General features: G+C 36.8%; 2 protein-coding genes across 6 annotated transcripts; both read left to right on the top strand.

Annotated features, from left to right (window-relative positions):
• Positions 1-22,724, top strand: git2b (G protein-coupled receptor kinase interacting ArfGAP 2b). Of its 5 annotated transcripts, none has more exons than XM_065261380.2 (20): positions 1-193; positions 4,972-5,105; positions 5,913-6,025; positions 6,123-6,228; positions 6,353-6,439; positions 6,525-6,655; positions 6,733-6,827; positions 7,218-7,263; positions 8,467-8,518; positions 9,326-9,398; positions 9,483-9,580; positions 9,670-9,781; positions 9,861-10,003; positions 10,124-10,231; positions 12,953-13,162; positions 13,391-13,480; positions 14,583-14,671; positions 17,378-17,569; positions 19,170-19,233; positions 19,538-22,724. In XM_065261380.2, exons 1-20 carry the CDS (start codon positions 142-144, stop codon positions 19,715-19,717), a joined length of 2,175 nt encoding a protein of 724 aa, XP_065117452.1. In that variant the 5' UTR covers positions 1-141; the 3' UTR covers positions 19,718-22,724. The 5 variants fall into 5 exon arrangements, with proteins under 5 accessions (XP_065117452.1, XP_065117442.1, XP_065117434.1 ...); XM_065261370.2 differs by having other exon boundaries at positions 10,079-10,231; positions 12,968-13,162; XM_065261362.2 differs by having other exon boundaries at positions 10,079-10,231.
• Positions 22,725-23,391: 667 nt separating this feature from the next.
• gltpb (glycolipid transfer protein b) lies at positions 23,392-25,920 on the top strand. The gene is made up of 5 exons (XM_065257079.2): positions 23,392-23,578; positions 24,728-24,786; positions 24,929-25,062; positions 25,193-25,343; positions 25,578-25,920. The coding sequence occupies exons 1-5, from the start codon at positions 23,476-23,478 to the stop codon at positions 25,758-25,760; spliced, it is 630 nt and encodes a 209-aa protein (XP_065113151.1). The 5' UTR covers positions 23,392-23,475; the 3' UTR covers positions 25,761-25,920.
• Positions 25,921-26,923: the final 1,003 nt, after the last annotated feature.

The following is a 26,923-nucleotide window of genomic DNA, read 5'->3' as shown; positions in this document are numbered from 1 at the left end:
TCCTCCTCTTCCAGGAAGTAAAAAAAAGCGTCAAACAAGGAGGAACAAGAGGAAAACGCATCCTCCTCACATCTATTCGTGTCCCGCATTAATGCGTTAATCGTGTTCATAGTTTAGATTATCATTCAGATCTGCTGTGTGATGTCTATAAGAGCGCGTAACAGAGAGATCTGCGCAGACTGCAGCGCGCCCGGTAAGACCGATATAACACAACAAACACATCACATATCGTAACAACGGACACACGACAAATAACAATCTGTTACTTTTATCAAAGGAAACGACTTTGAGCAGTCACTAACATTGCCGATATTTTCATTAGTGATGGTGATTCATATCAATGCATTAGTCGAAGCGCCGATCATTTTTATTTGGCTTGTGGTGAAATGATTGTATTAAACCAGACGTAAATTTATCTAAAATTGTTTTTAAATCAAACACGTTTTAAATAGTTTTAATATTTGTGTCTAATGAAAACGATAGCAGTGACGTTCACGATATTTTCAATGGCAAATACCGTTTATTGATTATATTCAGGCCTAATGAACTGATTCAGATGAATCATTCATTGAACTGTTGTTTAGTAAAGTCTACAGATGGATAAAGCAACATCTTGGTGAAGACCTAACACAAATGTACCTATACTACCATACATACCATAGTTGCAACCGTTGTAAATATTATAAAACTAATCTTGAATAACTTTGGTCACCACTTTTTAAAATAAAAACTCAACAAAAAAGTTGTTAATATAACAAGCTGGTCAAATAATCTGACAGTATTATCAACATTTTGATATCTGCTGATAATGGTACCCGCTCGGCTGATTCACAGATGTGGAAGTTGTGGTTTTAAAGTCTTCTGACAGCATTGTGGATGAATATTGTTTCTGTTTCGCTGTCGTGAATAGTGAAATAAGATGTTCAGATCTCTTTTGCTGACACCATGAGCTACACAAGTCTGTGGAAAACCCGTTGATCCGTGTTAATCCAGCTTGATTTGAAAATGTTTCAAGGATCTTGTAAAATGAATTGTTTGATTAATCACTTAATAATATTAAATAATACTTATTGGGTTTACAAAACAACATTTCTTTCATCCTAAAAGACATGAATAATTTTTTTTTTGCATGTGATTTGAGGGTTTTAGATCTTTATTTTTTGTCATTTCATTTGTGCATTTGGCAGACAAATTTTCTGTTTATACCTATTCCCTGAGAATCAAACTCATGACCTCTGCATTGCAAGCACAATGTAAAGCTTATAGTCCATATCTTCATTATATTAGCCATCTGCTTTTAAGATATTGAAATCAATGTTTTTCACTGAGAGGCCCACTTTGGTTTACCACAAAATTTTTTAAAATGAAAGCTTTTTACACCATTTGAATTGTTTTGCATGCACATGCACATGTTTTGCAAAGCAGCTTGCACAATTCATGGTATGCATTATAGTGATGTGTTTACTGGGAACCAAATATGACCTTTAATGCAATACTAAACTACAAGTGAGTCACAGGAATGTTTAAATGATTAACAGGTATTATTGTTATACAGTAGTAATGATAATCACAATAACTGTGTGGTGTTTCTTTGCAGCTCCATTGGTAGAACATTGTGTCCCAGGGAAACAAACATACTGATAATAATAAAGCTATATAGTTGAAATCCACTTTGGGAAAAAAGCATCTGCCAAATGCATACATTTAAATGTAATGCACATGTATTACTTGTGCCCCGCTGCTAATACTGTTTATTTATTATTAATTTAATTTAATTTTCATAGTGTTCATCCTGTTGAAAAAATATTGTATTCTTAACAATTCAAGTTACTGTACTGTCGGGTTGCTTTTGAAACATTTAATGACAACATATGTTTGCATTCACATATTAAAGAGCACCTATTGTCCGATTCACGTTTTTACATTTCCTTTGATGTGCAAGTGTGTATTAGTACATGTTAACGATATGCAAAAGGTACAAACCCCAAAGTAAACGATGATGCAAGTTATCGTCTCCAACAAAAATCTATTTTATCGGACTATAACAAACACACGGATTTAGGTGATGTAGACAAGACCGACATTATCGTAATTCCTCCCGCTTCGCACTCACAGCCTGTAAGTTTACTCCTGTTAGCATTGCATTGTGAGCGAATCTTTCAAACACGGTAAGGAGCGTCACATTTCAGGCTGACGTCAGCGCTTTTCAGACTAGGGATGTCAATTTATGCAATTTCCCATATTCGATGATCGTTTAAATTAACGATCAATCAGTCGAATAATCGTTAACTGTAATGGTGCAATAAGCCTTTACTGCAGAAGCATATAGCCAATGACATAAAAGTGTGCTTCCTCATGCAAATTAAAAGATTTATTTTGTCCAAATAACATGCTAGTGGGATTGTAAAATGAGTCAATGTAGTTGGTGTTTTGATAAAAATCATCAATTTAACATCGTAATGAAATATAATGACTAATAGTCACAGTGTATAACTCCGCCTCACATGGGCACTCTGCACAGTCGCATTAAAGTCTGTGCGTCCATGACAAAATAAGTTTCATTATCATCAAGTGTTATTTTTCTAGTATTCGCCTTGCTTTCCAAGTCATTGATACACCGTTTGTTCTTCTTATAGGCTATCCAAAAAGCACACGAACTGCACTTGTCCCGTTATCACCTCAGCTTAGATCTGCGGCGTACTTTCAGCAAAGAAGCTTGTATAATGAAGATTTCAATCTTTCATTAGAAAACCCACAACAGTGTTTAGCGTGTAGCGCCTCAGCCAGTCAATAATGATGATCAATGACAAACGTTGCGGGCATTCAGAGTGTAACGACAGTCATTTACAGTTTATTTTAGTGTCTTGCCAAAATTTAAGATAACATTTTAATCCGTTCATTAAAAACGGCTTCTGGTCTCCTTCTCCGTGTATAACAGCGTTACTATGCTAATCTTGTAGGCTTCCCTGAAAAGGGTCTTTGCTTTCAGTATCCTAACCGTATATGCATTTTCTGTATCGGACCATATCAGATCCACTGCGGATGCCATTTCATTGCGTTAGCAGCCAGCCTCGTCTCGCATGATGTTAAAGGGATAGTTCGGCCAAAAACGATATTAAACCCATGATTTACTCACCCCCAAGCTGTCCGAGTTGCATATGTCCATCGGTTTTCAGACAAACACATTTTTGGATATTTTAGATCTTTCAGTTGATTAAATGTAAAGTTACGGGGTCCACCCATAGTCCACGACCTTCAAGTCCAAAAAAGTGCGTCCATCCTTCACAAATTAAATCCAAACGGCTCCAGGACGATAAACAAAGGTCTTCTGATAGTAATCCGCGCGGTGTTGTTGTAGAAATATCCATATTTAAAACTTTATTAACGTAAATAAATACCTTCCGGTAGCGCCGCCATCTTAGACTCCTCTGTATTCAGGAGAGAGTATTAGCGTAGTGTACGCACTTTTCTTAGTGACGTATGACAAATTCGGAGGGCGGGGGTACAGATCAGCCTCCGTAGGCTGCGTAAGCTCTCATCCTTAATGCGGACGCGACTAAGATGGCGGCGCTACCCGAAGGTATTTATTTTTGTTAATAAAGTTTTAAATATCGATATTTCTACAACAACACCGCGCAGATTACCCTCAGAAGACCTTTGTTTATCATCCTGGAGCCGTTTGGATTTAATTTGTGAAGGATGGACGCACTTTTTTTTGGACTTGAAGGTCGTGGACTATGGGTGGACCCCGTAACATTACATTTAATCAACTGAAAGATCTAAAACATTTTCTAAAATATCCGAAAATGTGTTTGTCTGAAAAACGATGGACATATGCAATTCGGACAGCTTGGGGGAGAGTAAATCAAGGGTTTAATATCATTTTTGGCCGAACTATCCCTTTAAAGAGCCCAGGTGTGTGTTTGGCATCGAGCATCATTGTGATCATGGCGCACCCATGCTTGCTTGTTCGACAATTGTTAAGTTTTATCTATTTAATTCTTATCGACAATTAATCGAAGATCGATCCCTAATTCAGACCAATCACAACGTACAGATAAGCTGGTCAATCAGGAACACAGCGCTTTTCAAATCCATGCGTTTCAGGAAGAGAGTAAAATCTGGAGCTACAAAAATGTACGGTATGTGGAAAATAATGTTTTTTTTTTAACAATTAACCACGCGAACACATTGTATTATACCAAATACACAAAATAAATTTTTTTTTAGAAAGGAAATAGGTGCTATTTAACAAGGTCATAGTTAGTGATAGACCGATATATCGGCCATCCGATATATCGGGGCCGGTATTTGCGAGTTTTATGTGTATCGGCATCGGCTGATACGTGGCTGCCGTGTTCGCCGATTTTTTTTTTTTTGGTGCTGGAAGCCGCAAGCGACTGCAGGTCATGTGACTAAAAACAACCAACCTTTCCATGACAACATCGAAAGATGGTTCCATAGCACCCTCACCTGTTTTTACTATTTGTTAAATATATGTCTCTTAAGTTCAATAAATGTTACTTTTTTAAAAATGAGATTGTAACATTTGGCATTATCATTGTGTCATTTTTATGATGTAAATTGAGTGAGCAAAAGCAGTATCGGCTCCAAATATCGGCTCAAGAAAATCCATATCGGTCGACACCTAGTCATAGTCTTATATTTACTAAAAACAAATGTAACACAAAAATCTATCTTGTTCTCTTGTGTTACTTTTAACTCATTTGCGTGTTACTTTCGTCCCAGCTGTCAAGGTTAAAAGTAACAATGTGCTACTTATGTTCAAATTGAAATTATACTGAAGGTGTTTTACATTTCACCTGGTATTGCTAGACCACACTTGTGGTTATTGACCACAGCAAAGAATATCTCCTTCTAAAACATTATCTTTTAAAATTAAGTTTTTCTGCTCTCCCCTACTTGTTTTTTTGGATAAAATGTAACGGATCCTTTAATTTTCTTCTTCAGACCCACGTTGGGCTTCAATCAATCGCGGTGTTTTGATCTGTGATGAGTGCTGTAGCATTCACAGAGGTCTGGGTCGGCACAGCTCTCAAGTTCGACACCTAACCCAGACCACATGGCCTCAGTCCCAGCTGCAGGTAAAGGCCCACACCACACCACACCGCAGACTGCTGAGCTGCATGTTTACTGTGTTGGATTATAAGGAAATGAAGCATTGTGTCTCAGTTCCTCTTACAAAAATAGCTCTCTGTCGTCTTGTGGCTTTCCTCCTCTCCATCCTGTTCTTCTGTTCTAGTTTAGCTTTTAGATCAAGGGTCTCCAACCTTTTTGTAAGCAAGGGCTACCACAATTGATAAAACAATCTGATATATTCAAAACTTTTTATTTTACTTATTGATATGTTTTATTATTGTTTAAAATGTTAACATGCATAAAAGAAGCCAAGCTGATATAAAAAAAATATAATAAATTAATAGCCTTAATTTTAATATTAATGTGCTTTGGCTGGCACCTCACAGACTCTCTGCAGGCATCCTGGTGCCCGTGGGCACCGTGTTGGAGACCACTGCAGATTCCTTATTGCTGTAGAGGCATTTTTAGGCATTATTTGGATGTTTGTGAACTGGATGTATGTAAGGAGAGAGATTCCCTTAAAACACAATGAGCACAATTGGCTGAAAAAATGAAATGCGGACAAAAGTGTGTTATAATTTTGGTGTATTTAAGCATTTGCAAACCAAACAAAAAACCTTTCAAGTATGAGGTTTAATTCAACGTCCGACCAGTTCTGAGGTGAATGACGTGACATCACATGATATGTCTAAATATTTGCTAGGTGTTACTGAAGTAACAGTTAAACCATTTCCTCTCTTGTGGTGAAAGATGATAGACGGTAATAGATGATTAAAATAAAGTTAAAAAAAATTTTCGGTGTTTCTCCACAGATGATAAAGTCCCTGTACAGTAATGGAGCAAATTCAATCTGGGAACACAGTTTATTAGATCCGTCTTCTATCATGAGTGGAAAACGGAAAGCCAACCCTCAAGACCGCGTCCAGTGAGCTACAGAAACCCGTATATCATTGACATTTAAAGCCAAAGTGAATCTCTCAGCTTAAATCTTCTCATTCTTTTGTCTTTATCTTTTCTCTCAGTCCTAATAAAACAGATTTCATTAAGGCTAAATATCAAATGCTGGCTTTTGTTCATCGAATGCCCTGCCGTGAAGATGACAGCATTACAGCTAAAGACCTCAGCAAGGTAAAAAAAAATCTGACCTGAGAAATGGAAGAATTGAGTATTGAGATTCAAATGAGGATTATCTGGGTCTGGACTGTCGAATGATGAACGCTGATGATGACGATCGTTTCATCCTTGATTTCAGCAACTTCACTCAAGCGTTCGAACCGGCAATTTGGAGACGTGTCTGCGGTTGCTGTCGTTGGGAGCACAGGCGAACTTTTTCCATCCAGTAAGTTTTAATGTCATTCAGTTCTTATTCGCAGTTAGATAGATGGATAGATTTAGCAAAAAGACTTTCTGTTTGTTTTCTAAAGGAGAAAGGAAATACTCCGCTACACGTGGCCGCTAAAGCCGGTCAGCTGTTACAGGCCGAGCTTCTCACAGTTTATGGTGCAGATCCTGGAGCTCCAGACAGCTCGGGGAAGTCGCCCATTGACTACGCCAGGTGAGAGAGATGGACCACAGGTTAACCCTGAGGAATCAATACTTAGATTTAACATTGTCGCTTATGTCCCGCTGCAGGCAAGCAGGACACCAGGAGCTCGCAGACAGACTGGTGGAGATACAGTTTGAGCTGACAGATAGGCTCGCTTTTTATCTGTGTGGGAGGAAGCCAGGTCAGTAAATGCACTACAGTTTTACACGTGAAAGTAACGTTTAATATCTACATCAGGGTTTCCCGCAGCACTTTTCAGTTCGGGCGGCCCACCTAAGCTGGGATACCCAACCACCTTAACTAGGTCGTCCAAAAAAAACTAGCCTGTTGATAAAACATTTAATTCATTAATAATCTAGTATGTGTTCATTTTCTGTCATAGTTTCTTCAAAATTGAGTTTTATTTGAGTGTTTTAAATAAAAATATTGTATTATGACGCATACGCCCCTTTGATTGCCACGCCCCTGGCCCGCCCATCTGAACAACCCTACCACCTTAACTAACAAATTTCCTGCGGGAAACCCTGTACATGATGAATCTGGAAAGAAATCATTTATTTTTCTTTCTCAGATCATAAAAACGGTCAACATTTTATCGTTCCACAAATTGCAGACAGGTAGGCGAAACTTTTTTTACTCTTTAAAATCAAGAATTAAGATGTTACTGATTTAATTCTCAATCACATCATTTGTTGTACTTGCTTCACATGGATAAAGAAATGTGTAAGTATAGAAATTGCATGGGAATGATCACATCTCTTAGAACAGGGGTTTTAATCAACCGAACCCCCTTGACCTACATTGTTTACCCCCTGAGATTTTAAGTTTATATTTAACTCTTTCTCCGCCATTGACGTGTTATCTCGTCGATTAAGAGAGAAAATTGGCATAAAACGTGTTCCTAATAAATGTTTGTGTTAATCTGCAATATTGTGATTTTTATTTATGCGATTTAATTATCACTTACCCAATGTATGAATTTTAGCTGTTTGCAAAAAAAATATTTTTAAAGAAAAATACCCATAATTAAGAGTTTATAAGCAGAGAAAAAATATTGTTTTTTCCCATTTTGTTTGTTTGTTTATTGTTTGTTTGAAAGCAGAGGGTCTGTTCTTTTATTTTATATATTTGTATGTTTATATATTTTTAGAAGAAAATTTTCCTGGAAAATATTTTGTGAAACTTTTGTGAAAATCACAAAAAATGCTGGCGGGGAATGAGTTAATAGCATATTTGCATGTTTGCAGGTTTTTATCAGTAGTATTTTAAATTAGTTATTGTCATTATTACTCGTTATTGGACCTTTATCTGATAATTTTCTTTTATTGGTACATTACACATATCTGCATTTTGCATGAGTTCTCAGTTTTCTGAAATATAACAAAATATATATTTTAATGAAAAAGAATGAATAATAATCAAATCATAAAATGTAAATAAATAATTTAAAACATAAATAACTAATTATTTTTAAATGATTTATTTACATTGTATGATTTGATTTTCATTCTTTTTATTAAAATATATATTTTTTAAATTTTCTTTTTGCATCTTATGGTTTAATTGTAATTCATTATTTTTCATTAATATTTTTCATTAAAAGATACATTTTGTTAATTTTATTTTATTTCTAAATGTATTTACATTTTATGATTTAATTGTAATTAATTCTTTATCATTACCTCACAAACCCCCTGCAATTCCCCCTTGAACCACCAGGGGTTTGTGAAACCCAGTTTGGGAAACCATTTCTTAGAACAATAGCTTACAAAATTATAATAAATAATCATAGCTTTTTACATATTTTTTTTTATATACAGCAGTCTTGATTTGTCCGAACTTGCCAAAGCAGCAAAGAAGAAGCTTCAATCTGTAAGTTGTAGTTTTATCATTAACATGTATTTTATCCGTATGTGTTCCCTGAGATCGAACTCGCAACCTTTTGCACCGCTAATGCAATGATCTACCAATGAGCCACTTAATCGTGGGTTCACACCAGCCACGTTTGAGGCGTCAAAGACAGTTTATTAGATCCGTCTTCTATCATGAGTGGAAAACGGAAAGCCAACCCTCAAGACCGCGTCCAGTGAGCTACAGAAACCTGTATATCATTGACATTTAAAGCCAAAGTGAATCTCTCAGCTTAAATCTTCTGATTCTTTTATCTTTATCTTTTAAAATATATATTGTTTAAATTTTCTTTTTGAATTTTATGATTTAATTGTAATTCATTATTTTTCATTAATATTTTTCATTAAAAGATTAATTTCTAGTTTGCCGCCTGAACATTTTTGAGTTTACTCGCTTCATTCACACATGAAAGCCATCTATTCATCGAGGCATTCACGCAGAAAATCGCGTCATGGTAGGGGCTAAGCTCCTGATTGGTTAACGCGGCAAGTTTTTCCGCCAAAGTTCAACATTTTCAAGTCACGTGTTTGCCACGGCAATGCTCAATTCGCGGCCTAAGGGGGATTCGCGTCTACCGTGCCATGCTAAATGCTGCGAGACCTTCAGATCTGCGTCAATGCGTCTTTACATTGACTTAACATTGAAATCACTCGCGCTTGACGCCTCTACCGCGGCTGGTCTGAACGCAGCATAAGAATCCTATTTTACCCATCTCATGGACACCTGAGGTCAGTTTGATTTATACCAACTTTGTTTTCCCACTTTCAGCTCAGTAATCATCAGTTTGAAGAACTAGCCATGGACGTTTATGATGAAGTTGACAGAAGAGAAACGGATGCAGGTTTGAAAAAATAAAACATTTCTAATCTCACCCTGACTTTAAGTGTAGCTTACACTGTTTTTAACACTGTCTGTCTTGTTGTAGTGTGGCTTGCGACTCAGAACCACAGCACCTTCGTAACGGACACTACCATTGTACCCTTCCTCCCTGTCAATCCTGAATATTCTTCTACTAGGAATCAGGTAAGTCGACAGATTCACACACCTGTTCCTGGATGGGTCGGGTTTAGTTTCAGTATTTATTTATAGCAGGAATATGTCAAATCTTGCAGGGTCGACAGAAGCTGGCGAGATTCAATGCACACGAGTTTGCAACGCTGGTTATTGACATTTTGACCGATGCCAAACGCCGTCAGCAAGGGAATTCACCTGATAATGTCAAAGGTGATTATGAAGAATAAATGAATCTTTTGGTTGAATTGATGAAGTCAAAACGACTACCTCATTTATTTTGTACACCCAGAAAATGTGGAGTTAATTCTGAAGGACATCGGTAACCGCCAAGACACCGAAAGTTCAGAGATCGATCAACCTGATTATGACAGCGTCGCATCCGACGAGGAAAACGAACAGGAACCTACATCTGGAAAAGATGAGAGGACCAAGGTACGTTGTTGAGATGTCGAGTTTAGGTTTGGATGCTTTCTGGGTTTGTGGTTGACTTTAGATCTCGTCTCTCAGAGCTCAGAGTCTTCAGACCTGTCTGACAGTCCCATTACTGTACAGGAGTTCATGGAGGTGAAAACTGCCCTCAATGCCTCGGAGGCAAAGATTCAGCAGCTCCTTAAAGTCAACTGTCATCTAAGTGAGGAGCTAAGAAACATGCAGAGCAAGGTAAGATCACATGTTTTGCTTATTTTATTATTTTGTACTGTTCACTGTGGTCCACTAAAAAGGTTTTTACTTAAAGTAACAATTAGTAAGTAATGGGCTTTTTTAACCATTTTTGAGCCCCTGTTTTTTAACTTCCCCCTTGGAAGTAACGGCCCACTGCTTTTATTGGGTAACATTGTTGTCTATGTAAAAAGTTTCAATGTCCCTGACGGTTCATGTGTGGAATTACACGTTGTAATGATTTATTTTAGTCATTTAGCAGACACTTTTGACTAAAGCCTTAAGCCGAAAGTATACTAGGGACGTCCGCGTATGCCCGCCGTCCGCATGGCGTCATTTTCGTCATCAGGAGGGTCCGCGGCCGGTGGCGCGGACCGTCCGCGTGCCGCTCAAAATTTGAGACCGCGACAGCGCATGCGAATGAAAATATTTAGACAGGACAATCCACTATAAACAATTATACAAAGGGAAATAGACAGCATTTGCACACACACTATCGTTTTTTTTCTTTAACTTTTACTTCTTCCAAAAACAGAAAGCTGTGGAGCATGTTTGTTCGATTCCTGTTCTTTGTTGTCTTGTTGTTTGTTCTGAACTTGTCTTTGTACTTTTCTTCACCTATCCTAATGTTTTAATGTACTGTAAATGTTGCCAAATCAGTGCTGCCCTGACAGCCTGTTAGACTAATAATTTGAATAAGAAATCATTTGTATTGCGTATAGTGTCGAACACGGCCATCTGCGTGTGGCCGCGGGGACTATACTCAGAAAGCTGTGCGGACGTGTGCGCGCGCGAGCAGGACGCGGAAAAAAGTATACCCCGGCCTTTATGCTGTGTTCACACCAGCCGTGGTAGAGGTGTCAAGCGCGAGTGATTTCAATATTAAGTCAATGTAAAGATGAGTTGCCACGCGTCCGGAGGTCTCGTGGCGCGAATAAGGCGTTTAGCACGGCGCGTTAGACGTGATTCCGCCTCATTCGCGCGCCTAGTTAGCGTGAATTGAACGTTGCCGCGGGAAAGCGCGAGTTCAAAAATCTGAACTTTGGCGGAAAAACGCTACGCATTAACCAATCAGGAGCTTGCTCTATTAGTGACGTGATTGACGCGAAGTTCCATGTTAATGTCTCGAATGACTAGAATTTCACCCGCGAATGAAGGAAATTAACCCAAAATGTTCAAGCGTCCAACTACGTGCGAATAGCATCTACCGCCCCTGGTGTGAACCCACAGTTATAAAGGTGTGTCTATTCTCCTGCAGGGGCGGTCTTTCACATTACTATGATGTCATAGTCAGGCACTTTTCAATATTGAGTCGTATTCTGACCTTGGTTTTCAATAAAATCAGTTTTAAAATGACAAGGAAGTGTTGAGTTTTGAAACTTACAAGATTTTTATATTATACAAAGTTTTATACTATTACGACCTCTCAAAAGATCAATGATAATCTAAATTCTCAGTTCCCAACCCATTTAAATATGTCTGGAGAGCTGTAGGCAAGAATGAAATTTGGTAACGCTTTATTTTACAGTGCCTTTGTTACACATCTTTCATTTACTGTTGTTGTTATTATTATAGTAGTAGCAGTAAATGTTGCATGACTATATGCAACTAACCCTAAACCAAAACCTAACACTATATTAAGTACATGTTGTTAATTAAAATATTCCCTACTTAAAGGGATAGTTTACAGAAAAAATAAAATTCTGTCCTTATTTACTCATCCCCAAGTTGTTACACACAAATGAAGATATTTTTTTAAATGTTAACAACCAAACAGATCTGGGGCACCATTCACTTCCATAATGTTATTTATTTTTAGGATGGAAGTCAGTGGTGCCACAGATCTGTTTAGTTATTAACTTTTTTCAAAATATCTTTGTGTTCGACAAAACAAAGAAGTTTATATTGGTTTTTCAGTGAACTATCCCTATAAATGTAGTATTACACCGTTACAGTGACACCTTTACTCTTTCCCCGCGAGCGTTTTTAAATAGAGTTGCCAGCGCCAGCATTTTTTGATTTTCACAAAAGTTTAATACCTTCCAGAAAATGTTCTTTTTTAAATCTGTAAACATACAATATATCAAATGAATGAACAGATCCTCTGCTTTCAAACAAAATAAGCCGTTTCATCCTACCTTAATATTTTCTCTTGTATTACGTCTGAAATATGGGTAGGTTTCTTAAAAAATACCAAATATTGAACAAAAAGCTGAGAGAATTGTGTTTTAATGAAAGACTATTAATAGAAATCCGTTTTAAAACACTGAATTTGATCTGTTTGACGTCAAGGATTGCTTCTGGGTTGTGTAAGTGTGCCATCTGGTGGATAATAGCAGAAATACGGATTGCCAGAAAAACTCGTCATTGGCAGGGAAGCGTGTTCTCTTAACTCGTCAATTGCGGGGAAAGAGTTCAAATAAAATCGAACCTAACTTTATTGCAGCAAATCAAGCAAACACTTATGTTGGATAAAGTTTTGTTGAATAAACAGTGTATCCAAATATAAAAATTCTCTCATAATTAATCCTCATGTCATCCCAAATGTATGTGACTTGTGACCACAAACAAATAATTTTACATTACAATTTAAGAATAATTTTATATTAAAATCCCATCATGTTACATTTATATTAAAATGCCATCATGCTAGATGCCCACTCTCAACGATTATTTGGATGTAGCTCCAGTAGCATCTATCTGATTAGTGTCTATATTCAGCTGAACTCTCTCCAGAACGAGAACAGCACTCTACGATGGCAAACTCCGGATAGTTTGTCAAGGCCACAGGATCTCCCTCACAGGACGGCTCCTCGTGGCTGCAGGGCCATGTCAATGTATGAGACCGGCTCGGGTCTGAGGCAGTACCACCCTAGAACGGAAACGACCCGCCGAGACACAACCCTGAATCTTCAACCGCTGCCTTCGAACGTAAGTTTGTTTGTGGAGCTCCCGTGCCATTTATATTCTTGGTTTGTAATCCATTAACATGCAGGAGTTGCACCAACTAGCTGACCATTTGATTAATTAAACTAGTTAAAATGAATAGTTGTGCATGCTCTGGTGAATCATCTCCTCTGGTATGGTTCGATGGTCCCGTCCTTTTTTGTTCATTTATATTAAAAACAAACCTTTAAACATAATCTGAACCCTTTTTAGATTGGGAAGGGTCCCTCGGTGACCACCTTCTCCTCTCTCCCCTCGTTCCCCTCACCTCTGTCCTGGTCCTCGGATGAGCGAACCCAAAGGGTGAAGTACCTGCTCAGTGATCAGGCTACTTGAAGAGCTTTTCTTCTTATCTCTTCCACATTTACTCAATGCATGAATTTCAGATCTGCGCAACAACAGTCCAATGGACAAAATGTTCCTCGTTGTTTCTTTGCTGGATTACTAACTTTAATCCTGGTTTAAGGCTTTGGTCACATTCACATGGAGTCATCTTAGTGCATGGGAAACATGACAATTGGGAATTTATCCTTCCCATGGCACAGAAATGACTAACTTTGACGACACACAAGTTTTCTTAGTTTGTCAATGCTCTCTAAAATCGAATCGTCAAAATGGATGAGGCTGTAGTTTTTGTAGTATTAGCAAGTCCAATTTTTTTATAACAGCTTGGTAGTTTTCCCAATAATTTAAATTCGGCAAGAATTTACTCGCTCTCATGTTGTTACGAACCTGTATATATTTCTTTGTTCCAATGAACATGAGGGAAGATATTTTGAGGAATATTTGTAACCAAACGGATCATAAGCCCCATTGACATCCACAATAGGAAAAAATAATACTATGGCAGTCAATGGGGCTTCTGATCAGTTTGGTTACAAACATTTCTCAAAATATCTTCCTGTGTGTTCATCAGCACACATTAAATTTTGGGGTGAACCAAGATGGGCGGCTTGGCAAGTAGGTAGGTATGGTTACCCTAGTTAGCGTAAAGTAGAACAATAACCACAGCAAACCAAAAACAGGTGTGGTTTAACACTTGCATCACATCTGACTTGCTTGCAAAAAAGTGTTTGTGACCTAGCCTTTCAATGCACAGTGAAGGAAATTAACATTACTCACCGCTGCTCGATGTGCAGAGCAGTCACTGAACCTCTGATAACAAACTCAAAGTTTATTATTAACATAAATCTGTCCTATGCAAATGCGTGAACGCAAACACTTCTAGCCGTGCAAGCTCAGTTTCACAAATGATTGCATTCACAACTGCCTTTAATTGATTGCTCTGTTATGCTGATGTTCTGTTTCTACACCAATAGCATGAAGGTTTGCTTTGTCTTCAAGCTTTCAGTGAGCACCTGACTGCAGTTTTTACTTCAGAAATTCAATGTTTCTTCGGTTTTAGGGCTCGAGTCTGGACGGACACAGCAGCTTGCCGGAACGAGATTGTGATAACACGCTGAACCATGTCACAGAGTTCACAGAAGAGTCTGGGTTCGTATTTTTCCATTTGATGTCTTATTTCTTTTTGGTAAAAGCAAAGCCTCTAAACGGCACATATACGTTCAATCACTTTAAATCGGCTTAATCCGGTCATCGGGCCATTTAGAAATACTGGTTTACATTTAGTCATTTAGCAGACGCTTTTGTCCAAAGCGTTTGTTGGCAGAATCCATTAAAGTAAAAAAAAATGCTTATTTACAAGAAAACATGTTGAACACACTTGAAGGGTTTCTTCATATATTAGACAAGCTGTTCTTTAACGTAACCAGTTAGTAGTAAATGCATCAAATGTCATTTTAATGGACTTTAATAGACACCAACAATTAACACTTAACTCAACACGTAACAGTTTTTTTCAATGGAGTTTCAAAAGACTATAAACGATCCCAAACGAGGCATAAGGGTCTTATCTAGCGAAACGATTGTCATTTTTGACAATAAAAATAACAAATATACACTTTTAAAGCACAACTTCTCGTCCAGATCCGGTCGTGATGCGTGATGTGACCCCACGCAATACGTCATGACGTCAAGAGGTCACAGAGGACGAATGCAAAACTACGCCCCAGTGTTTACAAGTGTTGAGAAAGAGGACCGTTTCTACGTGTTGTATGTCGAATGATAGTAATTAATGTCTTTGTGTCAGTTTATTGTTTACAATGGTCCGCAAATGTGCGTTTTATATATGTTACACGTGACCTCCCTACGTCACTACGCATTTACGTTAGGTCGCGCTGGACCGGATCTAGACGAGAAGTTGTGCTTTAAAAGTGTATATTTGTTCTTTTTCTTGTCAAAAATGACAATCATTTTGCTAGATAAGACCCTTATGCCTCGTTTGGGATCGTTTATAGTCCTTTGAAACTCCGTTGAAAAAAACTGTTACGTGTTGATTTAAATGTTAATTGTTGGGCTCTATTAAAGTCCATTAAAATGAGAAAATCCTGCAATGTTTTCCTCAAAAAACATAATTTCTTCTCGACTGAACAAAGAAAGACATCAACATTTTGGATGACATGGTGGTGAGTAAATTATCTGAATTTTTCTTTTAAGAAAATTGAATATTCCTTTAAGGATCCGGTGGACGTTTAGTTACAGGCTCTTCTTAACTTTTCACTGCCAGCATTTTATAATTTTCACAAAGTTTAATGCCTTCCAGAAAATGTTCTTCTTTAAATATATAAACATACAAAATATCACATAAAGGAACAGACCCTCTGCTTTCAAACGAAGAAGTTTCATCCTATCTTCATTTTGTTTTCTTTTATCACCTTTCAATTATGAAGGTTAGGTAGAGGATGTTTTTTCAAAATACCACATTTTAAACAAAAAGCTGAGATACATTTTTTTAGTAAAGGACTTTTATTAGAGCTCAGATTCAGACCCATCATCCAAACATACATGTAGGCTGCGTCCAAATAACCACACTTGCGGTCTTTGCACTTGACCACTTGAATACTTGAATGGCGTATTTCCTGTATTTTGCCCAAGTGTTCCAGTGGGCGTGAAGATCCCAAGCGTGCGTGTAAAAATTATTCTTCTGATGGGACACATTTAGCAAGTGTTAAAATGTCAATCCAGGTAATGGTAGCAATTTGCACCAAAACGTATTCATTTTTTATTTTGGCTACTAAAAATATATATTTTTAAGGTTTTCTTTAAATAAAATGACCATTTTAATAAATAAATGAACATTTAAAGAATATTATCTATACTTATCTGAAACTTTCAGACACATAATTCTTTGCACCTGTAAAAAAAACTCTTTAATTTTGTGCATGTAGCTTGTTTAAAGTGTATTGTTTATATAGTAGTCCCTGAATAAACAACACCATTGATGTTGTTTTAATGTTATAATAGTAGTTACAGATGTTTTACAAAATACATAACAATGTTTGCACCAATGAAATAGTAAAACGGAAAGTGTTTAACATCAAAATATGTAAAATCCATTTATTAACTTACAATTAAAAGTTTCCACAACATCTTGCGAGATTTGGGCAAAATTCTCATGATTTACATCCTGAATGTAATGCATGACGGGATACGCTTAACCTTGAATACCGCTTCGAAGGACACCACCTAGTGGATAATAGCAGAAATATGGATTGCCGTAAAAACTTGTCATTGGCAGGGAAGTGTTTTCTCCTAATAGACAAGATAACTCGTCAATGGTGGGGAAAGAGTTTATACTTTTCATGACTTTTTCCATGTTTAAGTGCTATAATTGGGTCCCCAGTGCTTGTATCAACCTAGAAATTGTGAAAAAGATCAACCCAGTAACTTAGTTTTGGTAAACCATTCTCTACAAGCATGTGAAAAAAACAGGTCATTGAAATTTGGCTCCCCTTGTGATGTCAGAAGGGGATAATATCGCCCCTTAATCTGCACTCAATCCAACCACTGCACTGCCATTTACTACATAGATCATCTCATTTGTTTTTAAAAGGACACAAAACAGCACATTTTGCTCACACCTACAAAGTGACAATTTTAATATGTTATAATAAATTATCTATATGATATTTTGAGCTAAAATTTCACATATGTTCTCTAGAAAAACCAAAGATTTATTTGACATCTTAAAAAAGTGAAATGTCTCCTTTAAAGTATTTGGACAACCCAGAAACAGAGTGCCAAACATAATATTTAAGGAAATATGCAGATGAGGTTTCTGACAGCGATGATTTTTCACAGGATTCTGAACCGTAACGTCTCCAGGAGCAGCGGGTGGCTGGGTGACGCTGGAGTTCTGCCGTCGGAAAGCGGGTCTGAGGGCGAGTGTGACCCTACGTTACCCTGCACGGAGGACGTCATCAGCAAGACGGAGCTGATCACCAAAAACATCCAGGAGTTGCTGAGAGCCGCACAGGAGAATAAACACGAGAGGTGGGAATCATGAGTCAGTGTTTATACAGAGGCAGTCTGGGTAATTTTATTTGCTTTGAGAGAGACCTAGTGTTCTGGTGGCACTCGGTCCTTGTGACACAGTGTCTCTTTCATTGAGATTGCCAAGTGAAAGCATTGTGAACCCAGCTGGCATTTAAAGCTACACATCTGATAATAGACAAAATATATATTTGAATAAGGGCTTAGGCATTGGCTAATATAGGTCACCAGATTGTGTTCATTATTCACCTATGCACCAAATGGATTAGCAGTATAAACATTTGTTGCTTAACTTGTGCTGTTATTTCATGTGAGATCAGTGACCATCATTATGCATTCATGAGAGAATGAAACCGCAAGTTAGTGTTTCAGCTTAGCCACGTCTATGCTGTTTCTAAGAGCCAGCTGGACATCCCAGATCATTTTCTGAAGCAAACCTTTCTAAAAGAGCACCAGTGTATTTCTGTTCACTTACTGTCGTTGTTTGAGACCGTGACCACCATTAAGAAAGATACATTCAATATTCTGATATTTTAGTATCTCATATTTTGGTCTTCTATACAATAGTTAGTTAATTAGAATGCATTTTACCATCCCATTTACAACCACAGCAGTAAATGCAAACCAAATTCAACGCAACAGCACCGCCAGGTGGCATAAAAGCAGTTTGCACCTTTAATGCATTTAAATTTTTCACATGCAAAGTTTGTAAGCAGATCCCTGCATGTAAGGTCAGCAACTGGATATATCATTGTGATCTAAAGTGTTGTTGTTTTATTCACATTTTGGATTACAACATTGCACCATTATTGTTGCTTTTGTTATTATTTAACTAAATGGTATTGTGTGAGATGGTTATTTTCCGTTTTTCTCCGCCTGAAAAGATCACGCTGTGCTGTATCAATCATTTATTGGTCACACGTCTTCATATCATATGAATTTGCATGTCAAAGCTCACCAAATTTCAATTTTGGAATGCACCGAAATGCACATTTTTGTATTAGCTTGGCTGCGTCCGAAACCGCATACTGTATAGTAGGTACTGAAAAAGATGAAGTACCTACTTACTTGGCGTTAAAACAGTAGGTACTGGATAGTATGAATCCGGGTAGTATGAATGAGATTCGGACGTACTACATTCGCCATGTTGCTACATCACGTGACATACGTCGTCATCACGTCATGTCATTTCAGCGCGAAAACAGCCGCGTGCCTCTTCTTCTTCGTTGGATAACTCCTCGTCCGGGGCATCATGGGATAGTGAAGCGTCCATCGTATGCACACTGCAAAATCTAACCGGAAGTAGTAGGTCATCCGGATACTTTTCGCATACTGTTTTTCGAATACTATGTATTCGGACATACTACTCGCCTCGCCTACTGCTTTTCGCGTACTATATAGTATGTAGTAGGCGGTTTCGGACGCAGCACTTGTGTTTCCGGTCTGCCTCATTTACAAAGTGCAAGCAGAATTTAAACACAAAAATTACTAAGTGCACTTTTTTATATTCTGCACTTTATTAAAAAAAACTGATCGATTTGCATTTTGTAATCTGTCTGGCAGATGTTGAATGAATTTCTTATGTTGTGCCTTTTTTAAGCTTTGTCCCGTGTTCGGAGAGAATTCTTGTTGCGGTGACGGAAATGGCAACGTTATTTCCTAAGGTAAGACTTGAGAACATAATGGAGAATAAATGTGAAGCCCAACTAAAAAGTCATTTTTGTTATTTACAGTTTTTTTTATTTTATGTAAAATGTTCTTTACATTACAAAGGATTATTTTGTAAAAATATAACCTTGATATCTTTAATATAGACTGAGTAAGATCATGTCAAAGATTCAAATCAAATGTCCTAATCTCAAAATTAGATAAAGAGATCTCAATTTCTCAGATCGTGCATGTACATTGAGCTCTTGGCAATAAACGTTTAATGTTTCTGAAATGCATTGGCCCATCTCTCTGGTACAGAGACCATCCTCTGAGACCATCCGTGGGTCCTTGCGTCTTCTGACCTCCAGTGCCGGTCGTCTGCAGTGCGAGTGTCAAAAGGCAATGGCGCACGACTCGCAGCATGTCATTCAGTGTGCCTATGACATCGCCAAAGCGGCTAAACAGCTAGTTACTGTAACAACCAAAGACAGTAACTGACCAAAGTCTTGGTGAACCTGTTTTTTTTTGCTATGTTTTTGGTTTTATGTCAGTATTATTGGTGATGTGTTCATTCAAGCAACACGATTTGGGTGGGCTATTGCAGTTATTAGTTTTTCGACATTTCAACATTAGTTAACTTAACTTTCAGGCCACAAAGCCTTGACTATTTTTTTGTGTTTCTTTATCATGCATTATTATGAAAAGTTTAATGAACTAATATTTTTGCTTAACATGGTGCTAATAACTAAACCGTATGTCTGTGTTGCTTGTATGTGGGAATAAACAGAACAAGTCCTTTAGATGTTCAGAAACACCAGATAAAGTTTCAGTGAGACAAAAAACGAAACTGAATCTGGCTGCTGCTGAAATTCAAGTAGTGTATACTGATTATTACTCGCAGTGTGACAGCCAACATGAAAAATACTATATTATACTTTAGCTTTTACTATACTTTACTATAGTACATTTCCTAGATACTGTAGTGTTTTTGAACATTACTATAGTAAATAAATATTAGATTATACTACAGATTTACTACAGTTTATAATTCACTGTAGTAAATACTACAAAATATTACAGTAGAAATGACCAAAGTGTGGTAATTACTACAGTATACTACAGTAAATTCCTATAGTGAGTACTAAAGTATACTACAGTGTTTGCATGTAACAAGGATGTAAACATGACAATGCCTCATTTCCTGTGCAATAAATCTTTCCTCTAGCTGCAAAATGCTACATTGAACCACATTGTGTTAAAAGTGTGTAGTGCTTTAGTATGAAAGTTGTTATGCATTACACATCTGTACACGCTTGGGTGTCTATCATACACTTAAAGGTGTCATTTCTACACCACAAGTGAACCGTTTAGTGAAAGTTTGAGAGGACTAACTAGTCCTAATAAAACAACATTTGATCAAAATCAGGCATTGGTTTTGGGCAGGTTTACTTTTTTAAGCAATGCACAAACAACACAGTGCAGCACTGAAAAAAAATCTTGTTGCACTTACATTTTTAAGTTGAATCAACTTGATTTACAATTTTTAATAAGTACACTGCAAAAAATAATTTTCAAGAAAAAAATCTTTGTATTTTTGTTTTGTTTTCACTAAAAATTCTTAAATTAAGATGCTTTTTCTTGATGAGCAAAACGACCCAAGAAAATAAGTCTAGTTTTTAGACCAAAAATATAAAATGTAAGTGATTTTGTGCATGAAACAAGCAAAATATCGGCCAATGGGTTAAGCAATTTTTTCTTGAATTTAGTGTTTAAAACATTAGGGTTAAAAATTTTTTTTTTGCAAAAGCATCTTAATTTAAGATTTTGTAGATATTTTTTACTATGAATTTTTTTTCTTAAATAATTTTTTGCAGTGTACTTGACATTTTTACTTTCTTGACTAGTGAGGATTTGATATAAATCATAAAAAATAAAGTCAAGCTAATTCAACTTTTTTATATATATAATTTATAGCAACTCCTCACTTGTCAAGAGAGTTGAAATTAATTGTAAATTCAACTTAAAAATGTAAGTGCCACAACAAAGTTTTTACAGTCCAAAGTTTTTTCTTAATAATAACATACAAACCTTTTAAAACAGACCTGACATGAGCTCCTACATTAAACTGTGATACTATATAAGCTATGGTGCAATTTTTACAGGAATCACTTGGGAAAAGTATGAAAATACAGAATAACTATTGAAAGGCTTTTAAATAATGGGCCATTATTACTGTGTTCTGATGCAGGTGGTCTTTTTGCGATAATAGTGACACAGAAATGACATTTAAAGATACGCTTGGGATAACTGCTCACATTGCGAAGGTCTTGAAATAATTTGGAGTAATACTGATTGAAAAGTGAGTTTTGCTGGAAACATTTAATGTCAATATATATATAAATATCAATCATATGTTTATTATTATTTTAAATATAAATAATGCAATGCTTTTTACTCAATCATTTCATTTTTTTATCTTTTATCCAGTGCAGATTGGTGTCTATGTGCAATCTGTTGTTTTTATTCTGTGCAGTTTTTATTGCGGTAATCCGTGTCGGCTTTCATTTGTTAAAGGCGGAGTCCACGATGTTTGAAAAACGGTTTGGAAAAGGAGACGGGCCGACTACCAAAACACACTTATAGCCAATCAAATCAAATCAAATGCCGGGTTGCGTATGTGTGGGGCGGGTCTATCAACGGAATGTCCAGATTCTATTGGGGTAGGGGCGTGTTTGTTTAGGCGATTTCAAATATCAACAGTGGCTTTCAAACATCATGGACTCCGCCTTTAAGATCATCAAAGAATGTCAAGAGTTTATTCAGACAATCCTGTTGCCCTGAATAAACTCTACCTAATGTTCAAAGAATGTTCATTGTACAGTATTTTGTATGTCTGAAAAAAATTATGTTCATGTGCTGCCTTGATAATACCAATACCACAAATGGTCATTGTGATGTTGCAAAGTAATACATGTTCCTAGGCCAGCATTTTTGTCTGATCTGTTTAACCATTCCTATCAAAAAGCCACTTTCTCTAACCATGACCTACTCTCAGAAATAATAGGAAACTGATGCGTTAACCATAACATAGGATTTATTGATAGAAATGCTTTACTAGACCCAACAAGAATGATGATCTGCGATGTGTCCTACCTGGCAAAATCAGGGTCACCTAACACAAACAACTGCCTAACAGCTGCTGTGCTAATAATTGTGTATTTTTTGTGGTATCTCTGTATTATTTACTACATTGTATTATATACAAGTTATATATGTAAGCTGCTGGTTGTTAACTGTATGCAACTAATCTGATGGAGTTTAATCTCGTCTTTTCATTTCTTGCTGCAGTAGCCGGTGGATGTGTACACATGCATCCACCTGCTCAATGCTTAAAGTCACATCTGCCTTCTTTTTGATCTCCTCCTATTTAGCAGCTGATGCTGATTCCACAAAAGTCTTGTTACTAAATATAATAAAACCGCATTTACCTGTAATCAAACTACAACCTGTTTCTTTTTAATGTCTCCTTTAATACAGTAGATTTAATACACTTTTCTGTAAGTTAAGTTATCTTTACAGAAAAGCCACATGAATTTCATGTGTGCAAAACACATGTAAAACCCTTGAAATCACATGTGAAGCATAGTGATGTCATATTTGATTACATGTGAAAAATTTTACATTCATGTTTTACTGTAACCACATGAACAATATGTATACCTAATGTATATTATTATATGCTAAACTAATGTATATAGTATTAACTATTGTGAATTGATGAACTGTAGTAAATACTGTAGTAAACTTTAATATTTAGTACAGTTAAAAACACTAGTATCTATGTAACTACTGTATGCTATAGCCTAGTTTTGTTCATGTAAGAGTGTCTTTTTTGTGTGTATTTTTATCAGTTTTGAGATAATGTGTTTCTATATTAAACGGTTCTCTACTGAATATTCTGCTTTGGATAAAAGCTTCTGCCTAATCTATAAATGTAGATAAATGAAGTGTGGAATTTTACATCATTGAAATATTCTGCATAGATCCAAGTATCATTTGGTTTTAATTTCACGTCTTTTAAATGTTGACATGATTTATTTATGTTGGAGACTGTAGATAAAGCCGCATCAGTGTCGCATTGTTCTACTCGCTGTTGAATGCGCTTTATGTTCTCACCGCACCGGACGCTGTAACGTACCGGACCGTGTAAAAAAATATTACCAGGCCTTTAATGCGCCGTTTTCACTTTTTGAGCAATGACGCTTTTACTGGATTACCAATTTGCACCGCTCTCAGACAATAAGGAGATCGGCACAAAGGCGTTTTTGGAGTCTGTATCTCATCTGCCGTCTTTCTTTGGTGAGTCAAGAGCTTCATCGGAAGTTGAAGCTGTGGTTTTTATAATAAGCATTAAAAAGCACAGCCCACAGATTAAATATCTTCGTTGGTTTAAATGACACCATAAGCACATTATAAACACCAACGAAAGCGATGGCATATTAAATATTAAGAGGATAGAAGATATTTTGTATGTTTGACCTCACGTGCCACTGCGCAGACAAGATCAGCGCATGACATTCACGCACCGCGAGGGCGACTCGAGAGCTGTGTTCTCGTGGTGCTATGATGTCATAAGCGGCACTGTCTGCGCATAAAATCAAAGGCCGTTTCTTATTCTGAAGGCTGCAGCCTCCGGAGGTCGCATATGTAGGCTGCATACATCATCAAGACTTTTTTATTTGTATTTAAAGTTGACAATTTTTTGTCAATTATACATTTTTGTAATAGGCTTACGACTAGCGATTGTAATGCTCAGTTAACTTAAATAAACCAGGCTTGATGACGTATGCAGCTTGCATATGCGACCTCCGCAGGCTGCATCCTTCGGATTGAGAAACGGCAAAAGACAGTCCAACACCTATTTTCTTTCGGCCAAATTATTAAAGGCATACATAAAAATACTGAAGTTAACTGGATACGTGGATAACCTTTTTTTTTGCACCATAATACTTAATTCTGTGTAATTGGGACCTGTTGTACACACAACAACTACACTGCTTAATGTTCAAAGAAAAATATTTGGTTATTATATTTATCGGTTCTTCCTAACCCCAAAATAGCTGCAAGAAATCTGAAAAAAGACAAACCAAGATCGGGTCTTAGGAGGTTAAAGTAAACTACAGTATTTACTACATTTTAGGAATTCACTATAGTTAATAGTATATAATAATATAGTATATATTTGCACAGTGTAGTAATTACTACAATATATGACAGTAAACTACAAATTACTACAGTTTCCTATAGTAAATAAATAGCCCTTTCAAAATACATTGTACCTCAGTTTTTTTCAAGTGTGCAATACAAACATTTCCCTCGAGATGGCGCCAAATGATTCTTTAACGGTTAAAGGTGAAAGGCCTACTATGCTTTGTTTTTCAAAAATGCTAAAATAGTATATGCTTGACTAAACTGTTATATAAATAAAAGTTACTGATTATTTCTCAGATTGCCTTGGTTCCAAAGTCTTTGCACCAATTAGGGATGACATAAACAGAAACATCACAGTAAGTCAAAACATTATTTTAAAGTAAAATGCCTTTTATATTGTATCATCGTATCTCTTCAAATTTACTTTCATACTCATTTTTATTTTCACCGAAAAATATACTGACATGTTTTTTTTGACTTCTTCCCAATTTTCAAAAGAAAATTAAAGCTGTCTATGACTCAGATCCAGTGAAGTATGAAACACTTCAGCAGATCCTGATAGCTGAGAAAAGCATCTATGGTTCAGAATGGCCTAAAGCTGGAGCTACACTGGCACTTATGTGGTTAAAAAGGTAAGAAAGGGCTTAATTCTATTATATTTTGTATTTTTTTACTAGATAACATTTTCATAGTGAACATTTTATTTAAGAAATTATCTTAAAAAAAATTTAGAGGAAAAAAGTTTACTGCTCTCGTCCTCAGAGGTTTGCGGTTCATCCAGATTTTATTGCAAAGTCTAGCTGATGGTGAAAAAGATGAAGAAAATCCCAATCTTATCCGCATCAATATTTCTAAAGCATATGATGAAGCCCTCAAAAGGTACCATGGCTGGATAGTCCAGAAGGTTTTCAAGGTTGGTCTGACATATTCTTTTATTATTTTAAATTAACCCAGAAAATGCTTACATTTAATCCAACAATAGGTTAAAACAATTAAATTACAACACATGGGGCTGGGCTTGTCCTTTTTTGACCAGTGCATGTGGGAATCTTATGCATGGATCAGTATACATTATCATTACTAATTAGGGCCTAGTTATATTAAATGTGGGTATGCTGAACAAGACATATTTTTGCTTCTGCTGCAGGCTGCATTATTTGCTGCACCCTACCGGTCGGATTTTCTTAAAGCTTTATCCAAGAATCAAGAAGTTGCTGAGGAGGATTGCTTATCTAAAGTTCGTCAGTTTTTAATAAACTTCACGGCGACTGTGGATGGCATTTATGAAATGTATTCAATAATGAATGCTGAATTAGATTACCAGGTTTAAAATGTTGCTTTTTGTGGATTTACATGTTTCTGACAGGGCCTTTCTCCTTACAAAATAGATACACAGATCAATTGTCATAATGATCATTGTTGTGATTTTAGATTAGATCATTCTATATTGTACTGTATTAAAGGGAATTTTCCTGTATTTACTTATTATATTCTGGTTAAATAAAGTTAAATAAACTTTCAATAATGTTTTTGTTTACAAATACAATTGCACTGATATATTGCAAATATTATATATTGATGTAGATAAGATACTGAGAGACAGAAAAAACAAAAGAGAGGGGATATTTCATATTTTCAAAGTGCATTAATAGTTAGTCAGTATTTTATTTTTAATGCAGAGAGATGCAGCCGATAGAAGGTAGGTCAGTTGGTCAGTATGACCTGGTTTTTAGGTTCCTTTCAGGGGCAATGAGAATTAATCCATCTAGTCCACCCTATATACCCGCATGGGACCTGTCCATGGTGCTGAAATGTCTTCAGGGAGCTCCCTTCAAGCCTTTACAGTCATTGCGTATTAAGTTTCTTTCAATGAAAACTTTTATGCTGATTGTAAAGACGGAAAGGGGACCTACACAATTCATGCCTACTGTTTGGGCCTGTTGACTCCATTGTAACACTGAGACCCTGGCCCAGCTACATGCCCAAGGTTCCCACCACTCCTTTTTGAGATCAGGAGCAGACCCAGCCTTAGCTTTGCTGTGTCCCGTACATGCACTGTGACTGTACGTGGACCGAATCCACTCATCTCCACTACAAAAAAGAGGCTACAATTTGCACGAGCTCACCAAATTGGACAGATGAAGACTGGAAAAATGTGGCCTGGTCTGATGAGTCTCGATTTCTGTTGATACATTCAGATGGTAGTCAGAATTTGGGGTAAACAGAATGAGAACATGGATCCATCATGCCTTGTTACCACTGTGAAAGCTGGTGGTGGTGGTGTAATGGTGTGGGGGATGTTTTCTTGGCACACTTTAGGCCCCTTAGTGCCAATTGGGCATCGTTTAAATGCCACGGCCTACCTGAGCATTGTTTCTGATCATGTCCATCCCTTTATGACCACCATGTACCCATCCTCTGATGGCTACTTCCAGCAGGATAATGCACCATGTCACAAAGCTCGAATCATTTCAAATCGGTTTCTTGAAAATG

Source organism: Paramisgurnus dabryanus, chromosome 10, assembly GCF_030506205.2.
Source record: "Paramisgurnus dabryanus chromosome 10, PD_genome_1.1, whole genome shotgun sequence".
Lineage (NCBI taxonomy): Eukaryota > Metazoa > Chordata > Actinopteri > Cypriniformes > Cobitidae > Paramisgurnus > Paramisgurnus dabryanus.
The sequence above is the reverse complement of the archived record's forward strand: the minus strand, read 5'-3'. Positions and strand labels throughout refer to the sequence as shown.